The sequence below is a fragment of the Heptranchias perlo genome, chromosome 31 (assembly GCF_035084215.1).
Source record: "Heptranchias perlo isolate sHepPer1 chromosome 31, sHepPer1.hap1, whole genome shotgun sequence".
Lineage (NCBI taxonomy): Eukaryota > Metazoa > Chordata > Chondrichthyes > Hexanchiformes > Hexanchidae > Heptranchias > Heptranchias perlo.
In genome coordinates, this window is record NC_090355.1 from 12,651,034 (window position 1) to 12,676,934 (window position 25,901).

At 42.5% G+C, this 25,901-nt stretch overlaps 1 protein-coding gene across 1 annotated transcript in view; it reads right to left on the reverse strand.

Annotated features, from left to right (window-relative positions):
• Positions 1-25,901, reverse strand: part of LOC137300497 (pappalysin-1-like) — a 249,366-nt gene that overhangs the window by 210,530 nt on the left and 12,935 nt on the right. The window contains exon 2 of the mRNA XM_067969581.1: positions 14,845-15,901. Within this exon, the coding sequence (XP_067825682.1) occupies positions 14,845-15,901 (1,057 nt within the window). The remainder of the gene's footprint in view (positions 1-14,844; positions 15,902-25,901) is intronic.

A 25,901-nucleotide genomic window follows, 5' to 3' on the forward strand; every position in this document is an offset into this window, starting at 1 on the left:
TATGTCCTGTCCACAAAAAGCAGGACAAATCCAATCCGGCCAATTACCGCCCCATCAGTCTACTCTCAATCATCAGCAAAGTAATGGAAGGTGTCGTCGACAGTGCTATCAAGCGGCACTTACTCACCAATAACCTGCTCACCGATGCTCAGTTTGGGTTCCGCCAGGACCACTCGGCTCCAGACCTCATTACAGCCTTGGTCCAAACATGGACAAAAGAGCTGAATTCCAGAGGTGAGGTGAGAGTGACTGCCCTTGACATCAAGGCAGCATTTGACCGAGTGTGGCACCAAGGAGCCCTAGTAAAATTGAAGTCAATGGGAATCAGGGGGAAAACTCTCCAGTGGCTGGAGTCATACCTAGCACAAAGGAAGATGGTAGTGGTTGTTGGAGGCCAATCATCTCAGCCCCAGGGCATTGCTGCAGGAGTTCTTCAGGGCAGTGTCCTAGGCCCAACCATCTTCAGCTGCTTCATCAATGACCTTCCCTCCATCATAAGGTCAGAAATGGGGATGTTCGCTGATGACTGCACAGTGTTCAGTTCCATTCGCAACCCTTTAGATAATGAAGCAGTCCGAGCCTGCATGCAGCAAGACCTGGACAACATCCAGGCTTGGGCTCATAAGTGGCAAGTAACATTCGCGCCAGATAAGTGCCAGGCAATGACCATCTCCAACAAGAGAGAGTCTAACCACCTTCCCTTGACATTCAACGGCATTACCATCGCCGAATCCCCCACCATCAACATCCTGGGGGTCACCATTGACCAGAAACTTAACTGGACCAGCCATATAAATACTGTGGCTACGAGAGCAGGTCAGAGGCTGGGTATTCTGCGGCGAGTGACTCACCTCCTGACTCCCCAAAGCCTTTCCACCATCTACAAGGCACAAGTCAGGAGTGTGATGGAATACTCTCCACTTGCCTGGATGAGTGCAGCTCCAACAACACTCAAGAAGCTCGACACCATCCAAGATAAAGCAGCCCGCTTGATTGGCACCCCATCCACCACCCTAAACATTCACTCCCTTCACCACCGGCGCACTGTGGCTGCAGTGTGCACCATCCACAGGATGCACTGCAGCAACTCGCCAAGGCTGCTTCGACAGCACCTCCCAAACCCGCGACCTCTACCACCTAGAAGGACAAGAGCAGCAGGCGCATGGGAACAACACCACCTGCACGTTCCCCTCCAAGTCACACACCATCCCGACTTGGAAATATATCGCCGTTCCTTCATTGTCGCTGGGTCAAAATCCTGGAACTCCCTTCCTAACAGCACTGTGGGAGAACCGTCACCACACGGACTGCAGCGGTTCAAGAAGGCGGCTCACCACCACCTTCTCGAGGGCAATTAGGGATGAGCAATAAATGCCGGCCTTGCCAGCGACGCCCACATCCCGTGAACGAATTAAAAAAAACCTGGGGATACAAGGTCACAGAACATTGAAGGCAGTATCTCAGGTTGATAAGACTGTAAAAAAAGCTAATGGAATTCTTGGTTTTATCTTAAGGTATAGAATATAAAAGCCAAGGGGTAATGATGAGTCTGTATAAAACCTCAATAAAACCTCTGCTAGAATACTGTGTGCAGTATTGGGAGTATATATGCAGTATATGAAGGAAAAGGAGATGAAGGGTTTACGGGAACAGGGATGATAAATGTATTTAGGACTATTTGCTTGTTTGGAGAATAAATGCCAAGAAGAACTGATTGGGCTGAATGGCCTATTTTTGTGTTGTAACTTCTATGTATTTCTTCTATGTATATTTCCAACTTGAGCTGACACAGCCTCATTGAAATCTAGTACCAACTCCTCCCATGCCTCAGCCACTATCTAAACCTTTCTCAATTCCAAATGCCTACCATATACAAATATCAATATATCAGTCTGAAGGCATTGGTCCTAAAACTATGCCTGTCTCTTTAATAAAATGGCACCATAAGACATTTCACAATTTTTGGAGGGTTCATTCAATGTGCAATATCATATTGGCCGCATTGTGCTGAACATTTGTACAGTTACATATTTGAGGCAATCAATTTAACTTCAAGAGTTGACAATGGCTAATCATCAGTAACCTTCATTTTGTTGGCATTCTGAGAATGATATCTATCTGCACCATCTCTTTCAACCCCTCTACTGCTTGTATGCTGTCAGACTGCTTATCCTGAGCTGAGCTTCTGACCCACATCCTCTCCATCACAAAGCTCACCTCTTTCCACCTCTATATCAATACCCACTTCTGCCCCTATTGGAGCCCATTTGCTGCTGAAACTCTAATTCATGCCTTTGTCACCTCCGGATTCCACTATTCCAATAATTTCCTTGCTGGCCTCCCATCCTCCCCCCTCTGTAAATTCAGCTTATCTAAAACTCTGCTGCCCATGTGGGTACGGTAGCATGGTGGTTATGTTACTGGACTAGTAATGCAGAGTCATGAGTTCAACTTCTGCTATGCTAGCTGGGGAATTTAAATTCAATTAATTAAATAAAATCTGGAATAAAAAAAAAACTAGTATGAGTAATGGTGGTCCATGAAACTACCGGATTGTTGTAAAAACCCATCTGGTTCACCAATGACCTTTAGGGAAGGAAACCTGCTGTCCTTACTTAGTCTGGCCTATTTGTGACTCCATTTGCACAGCAATGTGGTTGATCCTTAATTGCCCTCTGAAATGGCCTAGCAAGCAACTCAGTTGTACAATTTCGCTACAAAAAGTCATAACAAGAATAAAACCGGACTGACCACTAGGCACCGGACACGACAAAGGCAAACCAGCCCCAGTCGATCCTGCAAAGCCCTCCTTACTAACATCTGGGGACTTGTGCTAAAATTGGGAGAGCTGTCCCAGAGACTAGTCAAGCAACAGCCTGACATAGCCATACTCACAGAATCATACCTTTCAGCCAATGTCCCAGAATCTTCCATTACCATCCCTGGGTATGTCCTGTCCCACGGGCAGGACAGAACCACCAGAGGTGGCGGTACAGTGATTTACAGTCAGGAGGGAGTGGACCTGGGAGTCCTCAACATTGACTCCGAACCACATGAAATCTCATGGCATCAGGTCAAACATGGGCAAGGAAACCTCCTGCTGATTACCACCTACCACCCTCCCTCAGCTGATGAATCAGTCCTCCTCCATGTTGAGAAGCACTGAGGGTAGCAAGGGCACAAAATGTACTCTGGGTGGGGGACTTCAATGTCCATCACCAAGAGTGGCTCAGTAGCACCACTGCTGGCTGAGACCTGAAGGACATAGCGCCAGACTGGGCCTATGACAGGTGGTGAGCGAACCAACACGACGTAAAAACCTACTTGATTCTTCCTCACCAATCTATCTGTCGCAGATGCAGCTGTCCACGACAGTATTGATAGGAGTGACCACCGCACAGCCCTTGTAGAGACGAAGTCCCGTCTTCACACTGAGGACGCCATCCAACGTGATGCGTGGCACTACCACCATGTTAAATGGAATAGATTCAGAACAGATCTAGCAGCTCAAAACTGGGCATCCATGAGGCGCTGTGGGCCATCAGCAGCAGCACAATTGTATTCCAGCACAATCTGAAACCTCATGGCCCGGCATATTCCTCACTCTACCATTACCAACAAGCCAGGGGATCAACCCTGGTTCAATTAGGAATGTAGAAGAGCATGCCAGGAGCAGCACTAGGCGCACCTAAAAATGAGGTTCCAACCGGGTGAAGTTACAACTCAGGACTACATGCATGCTAAACAGCGGAAACAACATGCTATAGACAGAGCTAAGCAATTCCACAACCATCGGATCAGATCAAAGCTCTGCAGTCCTGCCACATCCAGTCGTGAATGGTAGTGGACAATTAAACAGCTAATGGGAGGAGGAGGTTCTGTAAACATTCCTATCCTCAATGATGGCAGAGTCCAGCATGTGAGTGCAAAGGACAAGGCTGAAGCGTTTGCAACCATCTTCAGCCAGAAGTGCCAAGCAGATGATCCATCTCGGCCTCCACCCGATATCCCCACCATCACAGAAGCCAGTCTTCAGCCAATTCGATTCACTTCACGTGATATCAAGAAACGGCTGAGTGCACTGGATACAACAAAGGCTATGGGCCCCGACAACATCCCGGCTGTAATGCTGAAGACTTGTGCTCCAGAACTAGCCATGCTTCTAGCCAAACTGTTCCAGTGCAGCTATAACACTGGCATCTACCTGACAATGTGGAAAATTGCCCAGGTATGTCCTTTCCACAAAAAGCAGGACAAATCCAATCCGGCCAATTAACGCCCCATCCGTCTACTCTCAATCATCAGCAAAGTGATGGAAGATGTCATCGACAGTGCTATCAAGCAGCACTTACTCACCAATAACCTGCTCACCGATGCTCAGTTTGGGTTCCGCCAGGACCACTCGGCTCCAGACCTCATTACAGGCTTGGTCCAAACATGGACAAAAGAGCTGATTTCCAGAGGTGAGGTGAGAATGGCTGCCCTTGACATCAAGGCAGCATTTGACCGAGTGTGGCACCAAGGAGCCCAAGTAAAATTGAAATCAATGGGAATCAGGGGGAAAACTCTCCAGTGGCTGGAGTCATACCTAGCACAAAGGAAGATGGTAGTGGTTGTTGGAGGCCAATCATCTCAGCCCCAGGACATTGCTGCAGGAGTTTCTCAGGGCAGTGTCCTAGGCCCAACCATCTCCAGCTGCTTCATCAATGACCTTCCCTCCATCATAAGGTCAGAAATGGCGATGTTTGCTGATGATTGCGCAGTGTTCAGTTCCATTCGCAACCCCTCAGATAATGAAGCAGTCCGTGCCCACATGCAGCAAGATCTGGACAACATTCAGGCTTGGGCTGTTAAGTGGCAAGTAACATTCACCAGACCAGTGCCAGGCAATGACCGTCTCCAACAAGAGAGAGTCTAACCACCTACCCATGACATTCAACGGCATTACCGTCGCCGAATCCCCCACCATCAACAACCTGCGGGGTCACCATTGACCAGAAACTTAACTGGATCAGCCACATAAACACTGTGGCTACAAGAGCAGGTCAGAGGTTGGGTATTCTGCAGAAAGTGACTCACCTCCTGACACCCCAAAGCCTTTCCACCATCTACAAGGCACAAGTCAGGAGTGTGATGGAATACTCTCCACTTGCCTGGATGAGTGCAGCTCCAACAACACTCAAGAAGCTCGACAACATCCAGGACAAAGCAGCCCGCTTCATTGGCACCCCATCCACCACTCTGAACATTCACTCCCTTCACCACCGGCACACCTTGGCTGCAGTGTGTACCATCCACACCATGCACTGCAGCAACTCGCCAAGGCTTCTTCGACAGCACCTCCCAAACCCACGACCTCTACCACCTAGAAGGACAAGGGCAGCAGGCACATGGGAACAACACCACCTGCACGTTCCCTTTCTAATCACACACCATTTCGACTTGGAAATGTATCGCCGTTCCTTCATCGTCGCTGGATCAAAATCCTGGAACTCCCTTCCTAACAGCACTGTGGGAGAACCTTCACCACACGGTCTGCAGCGGTTCAAGAAAGCGGCTCACCACCACCTTATCAAGGGCAATTAGGGATGGGCAATAAATGCTGGCCTTGCCAGCGATGCCCACATCCCATGTACAAATAAAAAAAAATCCTATCCCACACCCAGTCCCACCTATTTATCACTCCTGTCCTCACTGATCTACACTGATTCCTTGTCCCGCAATGCCTCAGATTTAAAATTCTCATCCTCATGTTTAAATACCTTCATGGGCTTGCCCATCACTACTTCTGTAACCACCTCCAGCCCTAGTAACCCCTCGCCCCCGAAATCTCCGTTCTCCTGACTCTGGCCTCTTGTGCATCCCCTCCTCATCACCCCACCATTGGCAGCCCTGCCTCCAGCTACCTAGGCATCATGCTCTAGAATTCCATCCCTGAACACCTTCACCTCTCCTTTAAGAGCCTCCTTAAGCCCACCTCTTTGGCCACGCTCTTGGTCATTCTTCCTCATATCTCTTTCATGGCTCAGCATCTTTTTTTAAAATGACGCCTCTATGATGCACCTTGTGATGTTTTTCTAAGATAAAGGCACTATATCAATGCAAGTTGTCATCTGTGGAATCCATGTACCTGACTGTCTCAGGAGACTCTCTGTCCATGATGCCCATTTCCCTTACGGTTTAGGGAAGCTATTCATTCATATACTCTGATTCTCTGCCACTCAGGACAGCCTGCCTATCAAATCCATCTATTTCTCATCCAGTTTCGATAGGCTCAACCCATTCGTCAGTCTGGCACTAACAATGCCTAATTTCAAGATCTGGATTCAAATCATCTCAGTTTTATACTGTCCAAATCAAAATCTTATTTACCTAATTATGAGATCTGGCTTATGATAGAAATTTTAATAACACTTAATGCAATACATTCTGTGATTCACTGTAGTTGTGGGAAATATTAATTGTGCTAGTTAAAACTGGCTACATATTTACTTCAATTAGGAAATATTCATCAATCCATAAGGTTATCTTCAATGTTCTCACTCTGTATGATATGTTAAGTAGCTCACCAGTGTAATTGTTAATGTGATAGATGGTTTAGCTTGTGACGTGTTAAGTAACTCACGTGGGTATAATTATGGGATGCATAGGATACTCTTGTGATGGTAATTATGATTGAATATTGCTGGGTCAGTGAATTCTTTACTAACGTTAAAAACATTTCCCAACTTCCTGAATGAAGATGTGCAGAGCTCTCCGTATATGTTTAAACAAGTAGGGCTGAGAAACTTGGTGCTCCTGCTCAAAACTGTGTTAAACCGGCATCTCCAGTATAAAGTCATCGTTAGTAACTTGAGAAACAACATTTGCTGAAAGACTTGAACTTCAGTGAGGGTTTTGCTGTCACTTTAAATTGACCCGCTGGAAATAAAACTTGGTGGCAAATGTGAAACCTTGCCGTCGTCGATTCGTAAAGCTTTTCTGCCAAAATGAACCATTGTAATATCAATTAATACAAATTTGTCACTCTTTCCAGTGACTGTTACTGCAATTTTCTGGTGATTTTAATTGCCTTGTCCACTTAGAGGGACCATTCAACACTTACACCTGACAAGAGTGACAAAAATGGGGAGGAGAAAGTGCCTACATCAATCGTCTGTGTACAGTGACAAGGAACTTTATAATAAGAAAAGAGACATCAGATCCATAAATGAAAGGGGCTCATAGGAAAGAAGTGAAAGTGCAGAACAAAAGTGATAATGATGGCGAGAGAGAGAGAGAGGAAGGCCAAACAAGAGGTGTTTTTAAAGGCCAAAGTCCAGGAAAAAAAATTACAAATCATAAAAGCACTTCAATGTCAGTAAAAATAAAGATAGTGCTAATTAAGAGCTCATCACCTTAATGTAATTTGTTGGCCTCATAGCTCACTAAGTGCATTAGAATAGCTAACGGAGTTTGCATTAGACAAAATTGGGGCAGACATCAAAGGCAACCAGCAGACTTAAAACAGCAGGGCAAAGGTTGCAATGAAAATGCTGTAGATAAGCTCACTGATATTAAACAATTACACAGAAGTGAGCAACATGAAATGTCTAATCCTTAAACTCGTATTAAAGGATTACTTCATGTTAGCAATAGAAAGTGCCAATGAAGCAAATCTAATTCTACTGCTATTGCCCCATAAAAGATTAAGTGAAATTAATTTCAAAAAGTATTTACGCCAAGCTCATTATTTTGAACCCATGCCAGGGGCATAATCAGCAGAAATTGACAGGTTTACTACCATATTTGACCCTGAACCCGACCCCAGATAATTTCTGAGGTCAGGTTCTGATTGTTTTCCTTCTCTTTAAACATAAGTGTAGCACAAACAGATCCTTTACCATGCTATGAAATGCCGTACTTTAGAGAAGTGATAGCCTTAAGAGCAGCTGATATCACTATTCTAGAAATCCTACCTCCCTCATAATGGTTCAGACAATAAGTGAACCACAACTTTTATTTCTATAGCACTCCTCACGTACAGAGAGTCGTCTCAAAGTGCTCTGCAAGGTGGAGGAGAGAAAACAGCAGATGTCGAGTTGAAGGGAAAAAGAGAAAAAAGTAGAAAACGTTTGGGGCAGGGTAAAGACACAACTTAAGGATTTTGAGGTAGCTTTTGAAGGCAGGGAGGGAGGCATGGTGGCATGCTATAGGGAAGGACAGGGGCCAAGTAACTGAAAGAGAGGTCACCGATGGTGGAGTCGAGGCAGCGGGGAACTAGAAGCAGCCTGATGTCACGTAGGTGGAGGTGGCTGGAGGTGATTAGTGAGATAAGGTGGGTGCGAGGCTATGAAATGAAGAACATTTAGAGGGGCACTGTCTTCATAATGCTGTTTAGCAAACATTTTGTTTTTGCTTTGTAAAGGGAGAAGAGCCATGTGTTTTGTTTCTGTTGAAATAGCTTCACGTGCAAGTGATATGGTGATGTAGCTTGATGTGATTCACATCATGGATCGTGTTTGTAAACAAAAGGAATAAGAAAACATTTTTTGAGAAAGATGGATACCGTATTACTACTTTGTCCACACCTTCATTTCATAAAAAACTGAGGGAGGGAAGGGAAGCAATATGACCTCCCATTGGTACCAAGCCTCCAACCATTATTCAGTTCCTGACACTGTATTGGTTCATTGTCAAAGGGTAATTTCCTGCCAATTAAAGCCGATATTGAACCCTGGATGATGTACGAGTGTGGGGAGGAAGCAGGAATGTTTGGGAATTGATGAATTCATGGGATGGTAGGTCAGAATATCTTGTTGGGTAAAGCAATTATTGCTCAGTGGAGTCATAGATCTTTGAAACAGAAGGAAATGAGCTTCATTCATTTTTTTTGCCACTCAAGTGTTTGTCATTTTATTAAATGTGACCAAATTGCACAGATTTAAAATGGTAACACAAGCAACACAATCACAACTGGTGAGATGTGTAGCTTCAACCTGAGAAGAAGGGCTAAACTCACCAATGTAAAAAAAAGATAAATGACAAGCATCAACCTACGAGACCTGGTTCTCACACTTCTTCGGACAACTCAAGTCAGAGTTCTGTGGCAGACAGCAAGTCATACACTAACAAGTAACCTCCCACAATACAAGCACTATTGGCTTAATTTTACATGGGTGTAAGTCCGTTTACTTCAAAGTCTTGCAAAAAAAACAGTGGGCTGCTAGCCTGAGGGCTCATTTGATAAGTGTGCTGTCTGGTGTGAAACAGAGCCATACAGATCAGGAAAAAATTGCCAGGTTCTAATCCCGGTCTGTGCTGAGTTAGCTGACCCCAGCTGAAGTGCTGCAATTGGCTTTTGTACGCTTAGACTGGTGAGGGGGATAAAGACAGCCAGCATTCCTGCCCAGTGATCACTACCCAGTGACTACTGCTGAAAACTGTGTGCGTGTGCCTGAATACCAGGTGAGGTTCCGGCTCAACTGTGATGCCACTCACAGTCGAATAGCTTGCCAACGCTAACCGCCCAGGCTGACAAAAAGAAAAGTGGGTGCTTGGTACTGGAGGGCAGCCGTGGAACTTTACCCCAACAAGAGTCAGCAATCTTTCAAAAGGCAAGCATTCATATGAATTACAGTAATCTTAAAACTTATCCATTTACATTTCTGGTCACAAATAACTACTGTCAGGAGTATAAATAGTTCCAACAACTGTGAGCAGAAGTAACACTAGATATTTTGTTTCGACCCAACCAGAATCACAATCTGGGACCTCTGATCAGCCTCACCATGCACCTAGTTGACAAGCTCCACTTACACTGGAGCTAAGTGCTGCTCTCAAAAATCATTAAATAACGTGACGTGTCTGGGGGGATGGGGGGAAGTGGGGAGGTAAGAATTCCGTGCATTAACTCTTACACTGCTGAATAAACTGGATCTGTACACAATTGTCCCTTAACGACGAAATGACCAGGAAGAAAGCTTGTTCTACCTACTGCCTCATTTCAGATCTCTCAGTTTATTTCGGACAGCTCTCCACTCCAACTCAGGGATAAAGTGACAGAACTTAGCAATCCTCAGCATCAGACACACTGATAATTCCACCCCCCCCCTGCACCTTGCCCTGATATCACAATAATGAGTATACTTTCACAGGGTTTTGTGTGTTTTCTTCAAATGCTAAATAAAGTATTTAATTTCCTACTTTGATTCTTGCAAACATTATATAAAATAACCTGAACAAGAACTGATGGATCATTTTTTTCAACATAGTTATGAAAGGCCTATTGTTTACTCACAAAGCAAAAACTACACTGCACTATTTGTTGTCTCCTGGGGCTGCTAACTCATGCTGAGGTAATATTCTGCGGGTGCTGACATCCTTGCCATTCTTCACGCATGAGCCTGCGGCAATGAGTGTTAGCAGGGTATTCAAGTATGGGAGGCATCATAGCCCAGCCCAATCCAGTCCCACATCCACACGTGTCCAGCAGGGGCACTGGGCAGTCACCAGGAGCAAGAATCATGTCTGTATTTTCTCTCCCGAGCCTACAGTTAGCGCCAAGTACTGCCGCTCAACTGCCGCCCCAGCCAAGTTTCAGTTAACTTAGCACGGGTCTGGAATCAAACTTGGGGCCTTCCTGGTCAGTTTGGCTCAGTTCCTCAATGCTTAAACTCACATAGTCTTCAGGGGACCGCTGCCTCATAGCTCTTAAAGTCTCACCCCATGGAGGGAGAGTGATGATCCGGTAAAAAGGACAAGCATTTCATGTGGGCATCAGTCTCCAGACGAGGTAACACTTGTGCTATGAAGCCTAGTAAAATGGGGAATCAAATGCAGTAAGTATATATGTGCTGTGGTCCAGACAGGAGGTCAGAAAGGTTAAAGTAAATTCTTAAAATTGTTTAACATTCAGAAATGAACTTGCATGTATTGACTGAATAAATATTCTGCAGATTAGTGCAAATTTTAGTTTTCACGTTATTTTGTTCCATCTTCGCATACATATGTGTAGGGATAGTGCCTCCTATAAAATAGATTTATTTGAAGTATTGATACCAATGCACTGTAATTAAAATTGCATGTAAGCCATTAAGCTTTAATGTTGTGAGATCCTTAAATAACCAGCTGAAATTTGCCAGGGTCAGAGAAAGGATTTCTTCACATTCCTCCAAGAATCATTCAGAGAACAGTTTAATAATCTGACCTCCATCCCCTCTCACACTTACCCGCTTTCCCCAGACCTTATTTGAAATAAGGTTGAATATCTGAAAGCACATTTTAATAAAAGGCTAAAAGCAGTTTTCTTCAATTCACTGTTAATGTCTGCCATGTAGCATTACTATTTGTTGAATTCCAAGTGACAACACTCCATTACGTAATGTGGGCGCGACCATCTTGGAATTGTCCAAATGTCACGAGAACACACGTACAAATAATTATCAACTGCCTATGTGGTAGTGATTTCAGATGTTATGCGTACAGTCTATATTATTCACATAAATCTTGATTGATTCCTGCTGTCATTTGCCAACACTTGCAATTTCATTAACAACTTAATGATTTGGTATTATTGTTTTAATGCGTGTGATGTGGGGAAAGAATCATTTTTTTCTCTCTTCCTCTTCTAACCTGTGAATTCCATGCATTAAACCAATAGTGCAAAATCAATAAATTGTGACTGAGTTTGCAGGATGTTGGCAATAACTGGGGCTCTTTCCTCTAGAAAAGGCTGAGGGGTGACCTAATAGAGGTCTTTAAAATTATGAAGGGGTTTGATAGGGTAGACAAATTGTTTCCGCTTGTGGGGATATCGAAAACTAGGGGTCACAAATACAAGAGTCACTGATAAATCCAATAAGGATTTCAGGAGAAACTCCTTCACCCAGAGAGTGGTTAGAATGTGGAACTAGCTACCACAAGGAGTAGTTGAGGCGAATAGCATAAATGTATTTATCAGGAAGCTAGATATGTACATGAAGGAGAAATGAATAGATGGATATGCTGATACGGTTCGATGAAGTTGGGTGAGAGGAGGCTTGTGTGGAGAATAAATACCAGCATAGACCAGTTGAGCTGAATGACCTGTTTCTGTGCTGTAAATTCTATGTAATAATGTCAGACAAAAGGGAAGAAATCAAATCTGTAATCCTAACATTCACAATACAAGTGTTACCTGGAGGCTGACGAGGAAAGGTTGTCCTTTTACAAGATCATCAGTCTCTAAGGGTGAGGCTATGACTGCACAGCTACTGTGTAATGGCACTTTGTCAACAAGTGATCTCATCACTGATTATTTTAAGTGGGCTCCAGTGTATTCCATGATTTTGTATAGATCCTGGATACCATTATTATCACTGGGGTAAACTGATAACAGTTCTATGCAAGCATAGAACTGAAGCAAAAGTCAACTAAACTTACCACTATAAACCTCTGTAGCATGTAGATTGATACTAAGATAGGCCTATTCACTGTTCATTTGAATGCATTCTGCCTTCAGTAGTCTGTGTACAATGCAAGGTAATGTAATAAATTCCTTAGGCACTATAAACGGGTGAGACTGCCTTCCCTACATCATCTCCACATAAGCTTGCTTCCCGTTTACTAACAGAAAAGGTTTTAGATAAGAAAGTACAACTGAATACAACCTAAATTTCAGAGCATGGTTTTTTACATTTCAATAGAAAATGGGTTGCTTATTAAAATCCAAAGCTGAAAGGTTAAAAATCCTAAATGGACACCTCACATTATTATCCAAATCTATTGCTGCCTGTTTGTCTTCTACCAGTGGGTAGGAGTAGCCCACGGACTATGGTTGAGTTTAACCCCATGATGTGATTAGTGAGACACAAAGGAGAACAAAATAAAAGTGACAATGACAGTGATACTATATTTTCAGGATATTCAATTTTTAAATGTCACAATTGGGTTAAAGGATCCATTGCTTTGGATTTGAGAAAGGAACAGGAGAAACAAGACCACAAGCCAGACAGAGGGTGCCATACTGGTTCTGAATATATGTGGCTTGAATTCTATAAAACCTGAATTCAAAGATACTGGTGGCTTCTAGGAAGCTTGAGCACACTGAAGAATCTGAATCCAGTATTTTTCACCTCCTTCCAAAGTTTGGATTTCCCAATGATGCAGCCATTTTTAAAGACAGCTTCAAGTGTTGTCTGTCACAATATCTGTGGCTGGACCTTGCTGGAAGGGACAGAAATAGCATCCAAAATCAAAAAATCCCAAATCAGAAAATCAGCACTGGTCTGAATGGGCCAAATTCAGAAACAACTTTGAATCTTAAGACTAGGCAGCAAAATTCTTTGCTTGTCAGATTCAAATAAAACTCAGATAAAACCAACTCTGCATAATTTTACAGGTTATTTTTAGCCACAGGACAAAATAAAATCTGAATTCCCTCTTAATTCAAAATAAAACATGACTTACATTTACATTACCCCTTATAATACATCTCAGAAACATCTCAAAGTGCTTCATATACAATTATTTGTTTTGAAATCCAGTCACTGTTGTTATGTAGGCAATCGCAGCAGTCATTTTGCACACAGGAAGATCGCGCCAACAGCAATGTGACGAATGACAGGTGAATCTGTTCTTGATGATGTCGATTGGGGAAGAGGGATAGGGGGGGGGGGGGATGTTGGCTAGGACACTAAGAGAACCTCCTGCTCTTCTTGCAATAGTGCAACAGGATCTTTAACACTCACCCGCACCAGCACACAGAGCCTCGGTTTGATGCCTCATCCAAAGGATAGCATCTCTGACAATGCAGCACTGCCTTGGTACTGCACTAGAATGTCAATCTAGACAATGAGCTTAGGTCCTGGACTGGGGCTTGAATCCAAAATCTTCCGACTCAGAGGCAGAAGTTCTACCAACTGAGCCTAGCTAATTAATGTGCAAGATGCTTATGTGTACAAATGGTTCGATTCCATTTTTTTTACCAACACACAGAAAGAACCCATTCTCGGTGAACAGCCTTCCTCGGCACACCATATGGAAAGAATGAAATAATAAACAAAAACCCAACATCACCTACCATCAGCGAATATACATCAGCCTCTTGTTGCTAAAATATTTTTTCTTTCTTAATCTGAGTAGAGGCTCCATGATAGTAAAGGAGCTGAGATCTTGATAACACAAACAACTTTGCTAATCTCCACAAGTCCCTATTCACTAGATTTGACTGTACTGGTTATAAATATGTTCAAAACAGTACATTGGAATACTGCGATCTCAATTCCAAAACTCTATTTTTCCCACTAATGTGTTGAGCCTGTGTCTCTCTTCAAAACTATTTTTTTTTCAATTTAGGGATGGCATTTCATGTCCAGGATAAGTAAATTAACATTTTACAAAATTCTCCCAAATGAATTGGTGATAAAGGGCTTGAAAAAAAGCATAGGTTTTTCGTCTGCAAGTGAGGGAATTGATATTGTTCATTGAAAAGCAAGTTTGCAATTTTGATTGCTGTTGATTATTAAGCATGAAACAGCACTGATAAGAACACACAAACATTACTCTCACCTAGCAACAGGATCTTCCATGCAGCCATTCAATCCCTTCAAGGTAAAAGAACTATAGACCACATGGCTATAAATTGCCAGAAAAAAAGTGCTACTGAACCTCCCAAAAAGGCTGTATGCAGCCAATTAGAATAGTTAATTCATAGTAAGAAAACAATAAACATGTGGATGGAAAGAGAATTGAATTGTTCCTTACTTTCAAAAGTATTCTTTTTAAAACTTTTACTTCCAGAGGCATTTATCTGAACTGAGCCTCAAGATATACATATTTCATAGTAATTATTCAATGAGGATTGAATATGATTACTAATACTACCTGTAGGGTGAATTGGGGTCAAAACATGTCTTTGTTACATCAGTCACCTTTGGATTGCAGCAATCACCATCATCAAAATTGTACAGTTCATCATTGCATTCCATATCACACACCCCATCTCCTTGTTTCTTTAGCAAAGATGAACGCCTCAGTGGTTTACAATCTCCACCATCATTTCCTGTCAGTATGTGGTCACATTCCAAGTCACAGTCCCCATTCCCTATTTTGTTTATATCACAGTTGGCCAAAATAAGACGATTTCTCAGAGAGGAATTTTTGACATCCAAAACTGTAAGTTCCCAGGTGATGTTATACCTACGAAAGGCATCGATTAAGTGTTGATGCTGAAGTTCTATTTGTTCTCTTGTAACGGTAGGTTTTTGATGATTGTCATCATAGACGTTGACAACCCTATAGCGGACAGTCTTTAGCTTGCGAAAGTTGAAGAGTTTATTGTAGCTTGTTATGACTTCTACGTTGTCACAGACTGTTTGGCCACAAGGAGGGGGTTCCAGGTTAGTACCTGATAACCAGCTGTTATGATGCTTTGGTTCCGTTTCGGGGTATTTGCTATCCTTTACAGTTAGCCAGTGACTCTCCACATGCTCAAAGTCGTCATGAAGGACTAGCTCATTGTTTGTCTGAACATGGTGTTTCATATCTTGGATTATTTTTCCCTGAGTTCTTCCTTCACTCCACAAACTAAAATCAGCCATGTAGCCACGGTAGTTCTGATTCTGGAAATTACCACCAAGCATTAGTGCTTTGCACTTCTTGCTCAAAGGGCTGAAGATATCACCTACTTGTTCACTGCTCACGGCCACTTGTGCTCCATTAACATAGAGCTTCATTTTACGTCCATCATATGTTACTGCCAACTGTGCCCACTGGTTAGCGAGGTACTTCTGGTGGGCTGTGATGGTGGTCATTTTGCGAGCTCTATCTGTTTTTAGAGAGAAGAAGAATCGTGGGTCTCTGTTACCCAAGTCACTCACGGACTGAATCCCAAGAGCCCATCCTCTGTCCCGGGATGAAGAAGAACATTTGTCGTAAAGTCCTACATCCAAGAAACATAAAAGGCTGTAAGATGTTTTGAAAGAACGCTTTTCATACATTATTATGACTCATAGGACAATCGTAGAATATTGGGCAATATACTTTTACATAACATTTAATGAACTAGAAATTTGACAATTTATACAAACTGCTGGTCTAGGCCTGTACAGCATATTATTGTTAAACAGAAACATTTAATGGTCTTTGTAAATTTGAAATTCCAAATATACCCTATGGTGGCTACCCACCCCCCACCCCCCCCCAACAAAAACATGTCTGTTGTGAATTGTTATCCTGTGAGGTGCAGTGTTCTCTCAACATCTGAACTGCTGTTATACAAAGCGGTGGGGTGTTTAAGGAAAGAGAGAGATTGGGTAGGCCAAAAAGTGAACTGGATTTTTAAAACTTAAAATTAATTTTGTAAACTTATTTTTTTTAAAAAGCAAGTCGTTTTTTACTTAAAAACAGAGGCCATCTGCTAACAATCAGTTATTAGTAGTATGGTCTAATGTCAACAGAGCAAAGGTTAGGTGAACATTTCGCTATATTTTTTAGAAATTTACCTCGCTGATGGGAAAGTGAAAATCAAAATGGTACGTTTCTGCAAAATTTTATTTTCCTAGGGGCTCTAAAATCCCCTTTTCCTGTTTCCTTTGGAAAGCAGATGTCAAGTTCAGGAAGGTAATGTGTTTATACATATGAAGGAAATTTTTCGTACAATCAAAAAAAAAGCTTGAGTATACTAGTTAAAAAATCATGGAGTATTGACTACAAGTACTGTAATGCTTGTCTAGGTCAGTTTAAATATAGTCCTTGCATATTCATGTCAAAGTCTTTGATCCATTTAGACATGGCAGTGCTAAAATGCTCAGTGTAGCAAAATCTCAGATGTCTCAGATTTAAAAATAACTATTCATACTCTCGCGTTAATTTTCCGCACTGAGTAAAATCGATCAAGTAAATGCCAAATTTTAGACGGCCAAGTATTTAAGCGAAGGACAATTCAATTCTGTTAGTTAGTATATGTACCGAAAGCATGAGTGAAAGAATGCAAGCCTCCTTCAACACAATTTACTTTATCAAATAATTTAATGAGGTATTTTGGAAGAAAAGCAATGGAAGAGCATTGTAATCCTAATTTCTTTTAACACTTCAGCAGGCTTGGCCTCTCCCACTCTTGACATTGTTTCTTATAATTGATTTGCTTCTTTAACAATGTAGTGCACAAGCAATAGTGACCCCCCGCCATTCTCAGGGCTGTGAAATTCAGCATGACATGATATGACATGAACTGGTCTTGCATTGTGGTTTTCTGTTATGCCTCTGGTGTTTTGTAATTATTATTTTTAGCCTGTATCATGTATTACAAATACAAAAAAAATCTGAAAAGCAAAGCATTTATTGATGTAAACTTGATCGCATTATAAATCTTCGAGGCCCCTCTGACAGCTCGGGATTACTGAAGTGTCAAAAATATTGAAATCACTGGCCTGTGCCGAAAGGGAGTTCCCCATTAAAACGTCAATTTATAGGGCATTTAGCTCAGAGACTATATTCTCACACAGTAAACAATCACTCAAGAGACTGCCTCGAAGCATGTGACTAAGTCTCTAGCATACGCTAAGATAACACAAAACCGCCGATTTTAGCAAACAAGAACATTTTTAATAAAATCTCATATCTATTCTGTTCTTCCTTGTGTGATCTTGTTCTCCTGTGCAGGCTATCTGTCACTTTAACACTGTAACTCCTCTGCTACAGTATACTTGGCACACTGGGCATATGTCAGGAATCACTGATATAAGGTAACAGTTGACACATCCTGATTTAATATAAGCTATGTCTTTTGGAAATCAAAGAGTGCTGCAATTCCTACACTTGAATCTAACTGCAAACTCTTTCAGTGTTTTTGCGTGTCTGGTTAGAGTCAAGATTCAAGTGTTGAGAACTAAGCAGTGCAGCACATATGATTGAGGTCGTTCTTTGCATCAATCATAAGTGCTGGAAATGGATAAGCAAATTAAATCTACTTCCCAGTAGTTATGAGTTTAAAGAGAATGGCTGCCTGCCCCTAAATCAAGTCAATTGAACTGTGAATGTCCTGGGTCTGAACATTCAGAAAATGAATATTTCATCTGATGAATTATAAAGGGAAATGAATGTGAGTATCTGACTCAAATATTTATGAGCAAATTACAAAGTAACTTCTGCATTACAATCACTACACTAAATGTCTAGTGCTTGCTCAATGGCACACCTCTTTGGTGGTAACTTAATGTTGGTCCTTTTAGAATATATCACTTAGAAAGGACCAATGCAAATGTGAATAGATTAATCTTTCACTTTTCCACCAGCCTCACTGTTTTGAAATCAGGAATTATTGCAATGTCTCCGTCTCTTCTTCATTCTTTCCCAGGACCTCAAACCCATTGAAGTCCTTGCCTTTCTCAGTCTTCCTTTCCTCCTGCAGTCTCCTGCAGGGCTTTAAAACCCAAGACTAATGGCTCTACTTCCTAACTAATTTATCAGGTCCTACTCTTTTCAAACTTGGTGGCAAACTACACTATCAACTTAGGCTTCTTAATTTTAAAAAAAGAACAATTCCATATTAATATGTTTAAACTGTTGTCATACTCTTCATGAGAAAAGGGAGCTGCAAATTTTCTGGAGAGAGCAGGTAAAAAAGAAAGAACTTGCATTTATATAGCACCTTTTACGACCATAGGACATCCTAAACTGCCAACTAAGTACTTTTTGAAGTGTAGTCACTGTTGGAATGCAGGAAATGCAGCAGCCAATTTGCACACAGCAAGGTCCCACAAACAGTACCAAGGGAATGAACATCTAACATTGCGAGTGGAAGGTCTCCCCGCTTTGCAACGTAATGACTGATGTATGATTGTGTTTATTGTATTAAGCAAAGTATATTTTTGTCAATGTGGCTAAAAATATATAAGGAGCTTTCATTATAATTTGTGTTCAGTTGACATTTTTCCATTGAATACTGAGGTTGATTCCATGCTTCAGTGCTCGCCACAGGCACATCTCTGGATATCATGGGCTGAGAGCAACTAACAGAGCACAGGCCAGGAATGGAGCTGTTTTTATGAGAACAGAGGAGGTTACAGGGTGATTTGATAGAGGTGTTTAAGGTTATGGGAGAGTGTAAAGAGAAACAGAATGCTTTCAGAATGAGGGGACATAGATACAGTATGAGATTAAGTATAAGAGATTTATGACAGCGAGCAGGAGAAACTTTTTTTACACAGAGGATTGTGAGGCATATGGAACGCAATACTTGGAGTTAGTGATTGAAATAAAGACTGGGTCAACATTCAAGAATAGGTGGTTGAAGGAAAGGGGAATAAAGGGTTATGGGAACAGGATGGGCGCACATGGGATTAGGACTACTGCTTGTGTGGAGGATAAAGACTGACACAGACTGGCTGGTCCAAATGGCCTGTTTCCATGTTATAATTTCTATGTAAAGAAAGAAAGAACTTGCATTTATATAGCACCTTTCATGACCTCAGGATGTCCCAAAGCGCTTTACAGGCAATGAAGTACTTTTGAAATGTAGTCACTGTTGTAATTCTGTGTAACTGGGGCCTTCCCTGGCCTGTGTCGCTCAGTTTCACAGACTGGCAGTACATTTGCCAATTGAGCCATCAGGAGGCTCGTAAAGAACACTTTCTGAGACAGTGGAATAAAAACAGAAAATGTTGGGAACACTCAGCAGGTTAGGCAGCATCTGCAGGGAGAGGAAGGTAGGGTAAATGTTTCAGGTCAATGACCTTTCGTCAGGTTCTGAAAAAAGGTCATTGACCAGAAATGTTAACCCGAACTTCCTTTCTCCGCAGATGCTGCCTTAACTGCTGAGTGTTTCCAACATTTTCTGTTTTTATTTCAGATTTTCAGCATCTGCGGTATTTTGTTTTATGAGAAAATGAATCAGATTATTGCCTATTTGAAATCCTTGGAACACCTCTTACAGTTTGGCAATCATATATTTAGTTCTAATTACTCACGTAAATATTTCCATCTGGCTGTACTTTTAATAAGATTTGGAAGCTGACACTACAGGATTTCCCAAAGGTGGAGTTTTGAAGTATTCGCCATTATATCTGTCTACTTTAAAAATCTGACACAACAAACTTCCTTTTAAGATCAGAAGAAGTTAGTCAATGTCTCACTTTTATTTTCCTTCGAGATGATATGAGCCAGGATGGCAATAAAGGGACTAGAATTAGGCTCAGTGCCCTCAGGCAAAAATCGCCCAGGTTTCACAATGTTGATTGCTATCAAGTGATTCCTGCTGGAAGGTACACATATGTGTGGGTGCCTGGTGGAGACAAATGAGGTGTGCCTTTGATGTCCCAGTGGTGGTATAGTCTGCTGACATTCATTGTCGAGACTCATTTGTGAACAATCACCACTTGGGTGAAGCAACAGAAAGTGGCCAGTGGCCTTGTAACCACATCTAAAATGGGTCACTGCCTTCAACAGAGGAAGAGGCAACATGAATCATAGAATAACAGAAAATGTATGGCACAGAAAGAGGCCATTCGGCCCATCGTGTCCTCGCTGGCAGAAAATGAGCACCCAGCCTAATCCCACTTTCCAGCACTTGGTCCACAGCCTTAAATTCTAAACGAGTTGAGGGTTTCTGCTTCTATGACCCTTTCAGGCAGTGAGTTCCAGACCTCTACCACCCTCTGAATGAAAACATTTTTCCTCAGCTCCCGTCTAATCCTTCTACCAATCACTTTAAATCTATGCCCCCTGGTTATTGACCTCTTCTATGCCCCCTGGTTATTGAACTTCTTGCTAAGGGAAATAGGTCCTCCCTATCCACTCTCTCTCAGCCCCTCATAATTCTGTACACCTTAAATAAATTACCCCTCAGCCTCCACTGTTCCAAAGAAAACAACCCCAGCCTATCCAATCATTCCTCATAGCTAAAAATCTCCTCTGTACCCTCTCTAGTGCAATTACATCCTTCCTGTAATGTGGTGACCAGAACTGTACGCAGTACTCAAGCTGTGGCCGAACTAGTGTTTTATACAGTTCCAGCATAACCTCCCTGCTCTTATATTCAATGCCTCAGCTAATAAAGGAAAGTATTCCTTATGGCTTCTTAACCACCTTATTTACCCGTCCTGCTACCTTCAGGGATCTATGGACGTGTACTCCAAGGCCTCTCACTTCCTCTACACCTCTCAGTGTCCTCCCATTTATTGTGTATTCCCTTGCCTTGTTTGCCCTCCCCAAATGAATTACCTCATACTTCTCTGGATTGAATTCCATTTGCCACTTTTCTGCCCACCTGACTAGTCCATTGATATCTCCCTGCAGTCTACAGCTTTCCTCCTCACTATCAACCACACAGCCAATTTTTGTATCATCTGCAAACTTCTTAATCATGCCCCCTACATTTAAGTTCAAATCATTAATATATACCACAAAAAGCAAGGGACCTAGTACTGAGCACTTGCGGAACCCCACTGGAAACAGCCTTCCAGTCACAAAAATACCTGTCGATCATAACCCTTTGCTTCCTGCCACTGAGCCAATTTTGGATCCAACTTGCCACTTTCCCTTGGATCCCATGGGCTTGTACTTTTTTGACCAGTCTGCCATGTGGGACCTTATCAAAAGCCTTGCTATAATCCATGTAGACTACATCAAGCGCGCTGCCCTCATCTACCCTCCTTGTTACCTCCTCAAAAAATTCAATCAAGTTGGTCAGACACGACCTTCCCTTAACAAATCCATGCTGACTGTCCTTGATTACTCCATGCCTTTCTAAGTGATGGTTTATCCAGTCCCTCAGAATTGATTCCAATAATTTGCCCACGACCGAGGTTAGACTGACTGGCCTGCAATTAGTCGGTCTATCCCTCGCTCCCTTTTTAAACAAAGGTACAATGTTAGCAGTTCTCCAATCCTTCGGCACCACGCCTGTATCCAGTGAGGATTGGAAAATGATGGTCAGATCCTCCACTATTTCCTCCCTTGCTTCTTTTAGCAGCCTGGGATACACTTCATCCGGGCCTGGTGATTTATCTACTTTCAAAGATGCTAATCCCCTTAATACTATGTTTATCCTATCCAATATTTCACATTCCTCCTCCTTAACTACAATGTCTGCATCATCCATTTCTTTTGTGAAGACAGATGCAAACTAGTCATTAAGAACCATACCAACATCTTTCGCCTCCGCACATATGTTACCTTTTTGGTCTCTAATAGGCTCGACTCTTTCCTTAGTTATCCTTTAGCCCTTAATGTATTTATAAAACATCTTCGGGCTTTTCTTCATTTTACTTGCCAATATTTTTTCAAGCCTTCTCTTTGGTTTCCTAATTTCCTTTTTAATTTCACCCCTGCACTTGCTATACTCCTCTAGGCTTTCTGTAGTATTGAGTTCTTGGTGTCTGACATAAGCTTTCCTTTTTTTGCCTTATCTTACCCTGTATGCTTCTTGACATCCAGGGGGCTCTAGATTTGGCAGTCCCACCATTGTTCTTTGTGGGAACATGTTTACTCCGAATCCCTTGAATCTCCCCCTTGAATGTCTTCTACTGCTCTGTCATTGATTTACCTTCAAGTAGTTTTTTCCAGTCCATTTTTGCTAAATCACTTCTCAGCTTAGCAAAATTGGCCTTTCCCCAATTGAGAACTATAACTCCTGTTCTATCTTTGTCCTTTTCCATAACTATGCTAAATCTAACTGAATTATGATCACTACCAGCAAAATGCTCTCCCACTGCTACTCCTTCCACCTGCCCAGCTTCATTTCCTAAAACTAAATCCAGAACTGCCCCCTCTCTTGTTGAGCTTGCTACATACTGGCAAAAAAAGTTCTCCTGAATGAAATTTAAGAATTTTGTGCCCTCTATCCCCTTCACACTGTTTGTATCCCAGTTAATATTAGGGTAGTTGAAATCCCCTACTATTACTGCCTTATTGCTTTTGTGCATATCAGAAATTTGCCTACATATTTGCTCTTCTATCTCCCTCTGACTGTTTGGGGGTCAATACTACACTCCTAGTAGTGTGACTACTCCTTTTTTGTTCCTTAGCTCAACCTATATGGCCTCATTTGATGATCCTTCTAACATATCTTCCCTCCTCACAGCTGTAATTGTTTCTTTAACCAAAATTGCCACCCCCCCTCCTTTTTTATCCTCCCTCTATCTCGTCTGAAAACCCTGTAACCAGGAACGTTGAGCTGCCATTCCTGTCCCTCTTTAAACCATGTTTCTGTAATAGCTAAGATATCATACTGCCACATGTCTATCTGTGCCCTCAGCTCATCTGCCTTATTCACTACACTCCTTACATTGAGGTATATACCATTACGCACTGCCAAACTCCTTCGTTGTCTATTTTAGAACCTTTGTTTCTTCTGCCTTCCAAACTCACTTACCAATTTTCTGCCTTCCATTTCCAGTACTGATTCTGTCCCATCTGAATCTACACTCAGGTTCCCATCCCCCTGCCAAGCTAGATTAAACCCTCCCCATCAGCACTAGCAAACCTCCCCGCAAGGATATTGGTCCCGGCCCTGTTGAGGTGCAACCCATCCGGCTTGTGCAGGTCCCACCTCCTCCAGAACTGGTCCCAATGCCCCAGAAATCTAAAGCCCTCCCTCCTGCACCATCTCTCCAGCCACGCATTCATCTGCTCTATCTTCCTATTTCTATATTCACTAGCGTGTGGCACCGGGAGTACTATCTTTGAGGTCCTGCTTATTAATTCTTTTCCTAGCTCCTTAAAATCTGTCTGCAGTACCTCGTCCCTCTTTCTACCTTTGTCATTGGTACCGATATGGACCATGACCTCTGGCTGTTCACTCTCCCCCCTCAGAATGTTCTGCAGCTGGTCAGTGACATCCTTGACCCTGGCTCCAGGGAGGCAACGTACCATCCTGGAATCACGTCTGCGGCCGCAAAAACGCCTGTCAGTTCCCCTAACTATTGCTTTCCTGACCTTTCTCCTCCTACCCTGTACAGCTGAGCCACCCACGGTGATGTGGACTTGGCTCTGGCTGCATTCCCCAGAGGAACCCTCTCCCTCACTAGTATTCAGAACTGAATACCTGTTAGAGAGCGAGATGCACTCAGGGGACTCCTGCACTACCTGCCTGGTTCTCCTTATCTGTCTGGTGGTCACTGCCAGAGGAGAAAACAGAATTCTCTGGGAGTCATTTTAACCAAACCCAGGCCGAGGGAAACTGATGGGATTGGGTCAGCGGTCAGTTATACATCCCGTCAGTTTCCCACCAGACGGGTTAAGTTAAAATCACCACCTCTGGCTTTATTTATCATATGAATTTTCTTATGAAGCTCAAGGGCATCACTCTCAGTTTCTACCTTTTGTACTAGGAGTGCATTTATGTTGCAACTTTAGCATCACTGCAAAGCATTTTCCACTTTGCAATGACACTAAAGTCACAGTATCAATCTGGAGTCGGAGCCTGACCTGACTGGAGAGAAATACTGCAAGACTTGCTGGAAGAGGCAGTCACGCAAACACTTAGGTTTGACAGATACGAGCATACAAAATTTCAGGCAGGAAGAGTCCAGCTGGTTCATTAAGCCTGCCCTACACCTTGGTGGCCGGAGCACCATGACTAAACACTTCTTCCCTCCCCTCCCCGCCTACCACCAGCCCTCGCAGCCATGTAATCTCCTGGGAGAGGCAAAAAAACAGAGAATACAAGGTGGAGTATAACGCCAGTGCAGTGTCAAACTGGGTACAAGGAGCACATAAGGGATTCCATGGATCACTGGACACTTTACAAACCTCCCACAGTTCAGTTAAATGTTTAGATAATAGTAACACTTTTAAGTTTTAAAAGGGTAAGGAGCTCTGAGGATGCATTTAGTCATCAAGCACAGAGCTCTTTCTTGATAGGAGGACTGCAGTTCCAGAGTCATGCAGTGTAAACGAGGTCCTGTACTCTCTAGCTGGAACCGATCTGAGATGGTAGCTGCAATATAGATGCAGCTCCAACATCTGGGAATCTTTCAAAAATCTTCAAAGTCACCCACAGGGTAAGCTTCTGATCTCCCCTGTCCCAGCAGTGAGGTGTACAAGTTGAGGGTGGGCATTTTTCAACAGGAAAGAGAAATCCCAGCGTGAGTTATAAGAAAAGTTGGGGATGAGAAAAGACCATTTAGCCCATCAGAATTCATCTGCTAGTATCCTCCCATCGCACCACTGAAATGCATTTTGAACACCCCAAATGTTTTTGCCTCCCATCTACCAGGCAGGCTACTCCAAATATTTATCACTCTTTGAGTAAAGTTGTTCTTAATTTTGTTTAATGTACTTTTCACTTATTTCTTTTTTTAATTTCCTTTGGTGCTATTTTACTGGCTTACTATTCAATTTACCAGTATAGATCTCTGCTATTTAATATTTTTGATATACTTGATGAGGTCCCTCCCTTAACTGCCTTCATTCCAGACAAAAAAGCTCAGGTTTCTCTAATCTTTCATCATAGTTTATCCCCTTTTCAGTTAGGATCAGCCTGGGCTGCTCTCGTGCATCTCCTAGCAGACAGCTACAGAGGGGCTCTGGGGAACAACACCTCATGGGATCAGGTGACCTGTTTTATGCTTTGGGGCATGGGAAGACCTAAAAGTAATGAAAATGGAGAAAATAAGTAACTGACCCTTCTTAGGAATAAACTGTGTCTGAAAATCATATTAATCCATTAATAAAAAGGTAAGTACATTATTCAATTGCATCCGGTCATCAGCGTCCAGTAAGGATTTTATGTACGATAGCTAATGATTATTACAGCCACAATGCATAACGATTATCTAACAGGTACAGTATGTTCTATTAATTGCACCATGTTGCGTTTATAGTTTCCACTGCAAATAAAACTTGTTCAGCTTTTTACTAACTGTTTTTGGCAAATTACTAAGGATGACCTCATGCAGTACAGGTACAAAATGCTTTCTTTGGCTTCAGGCTTTTGCTAG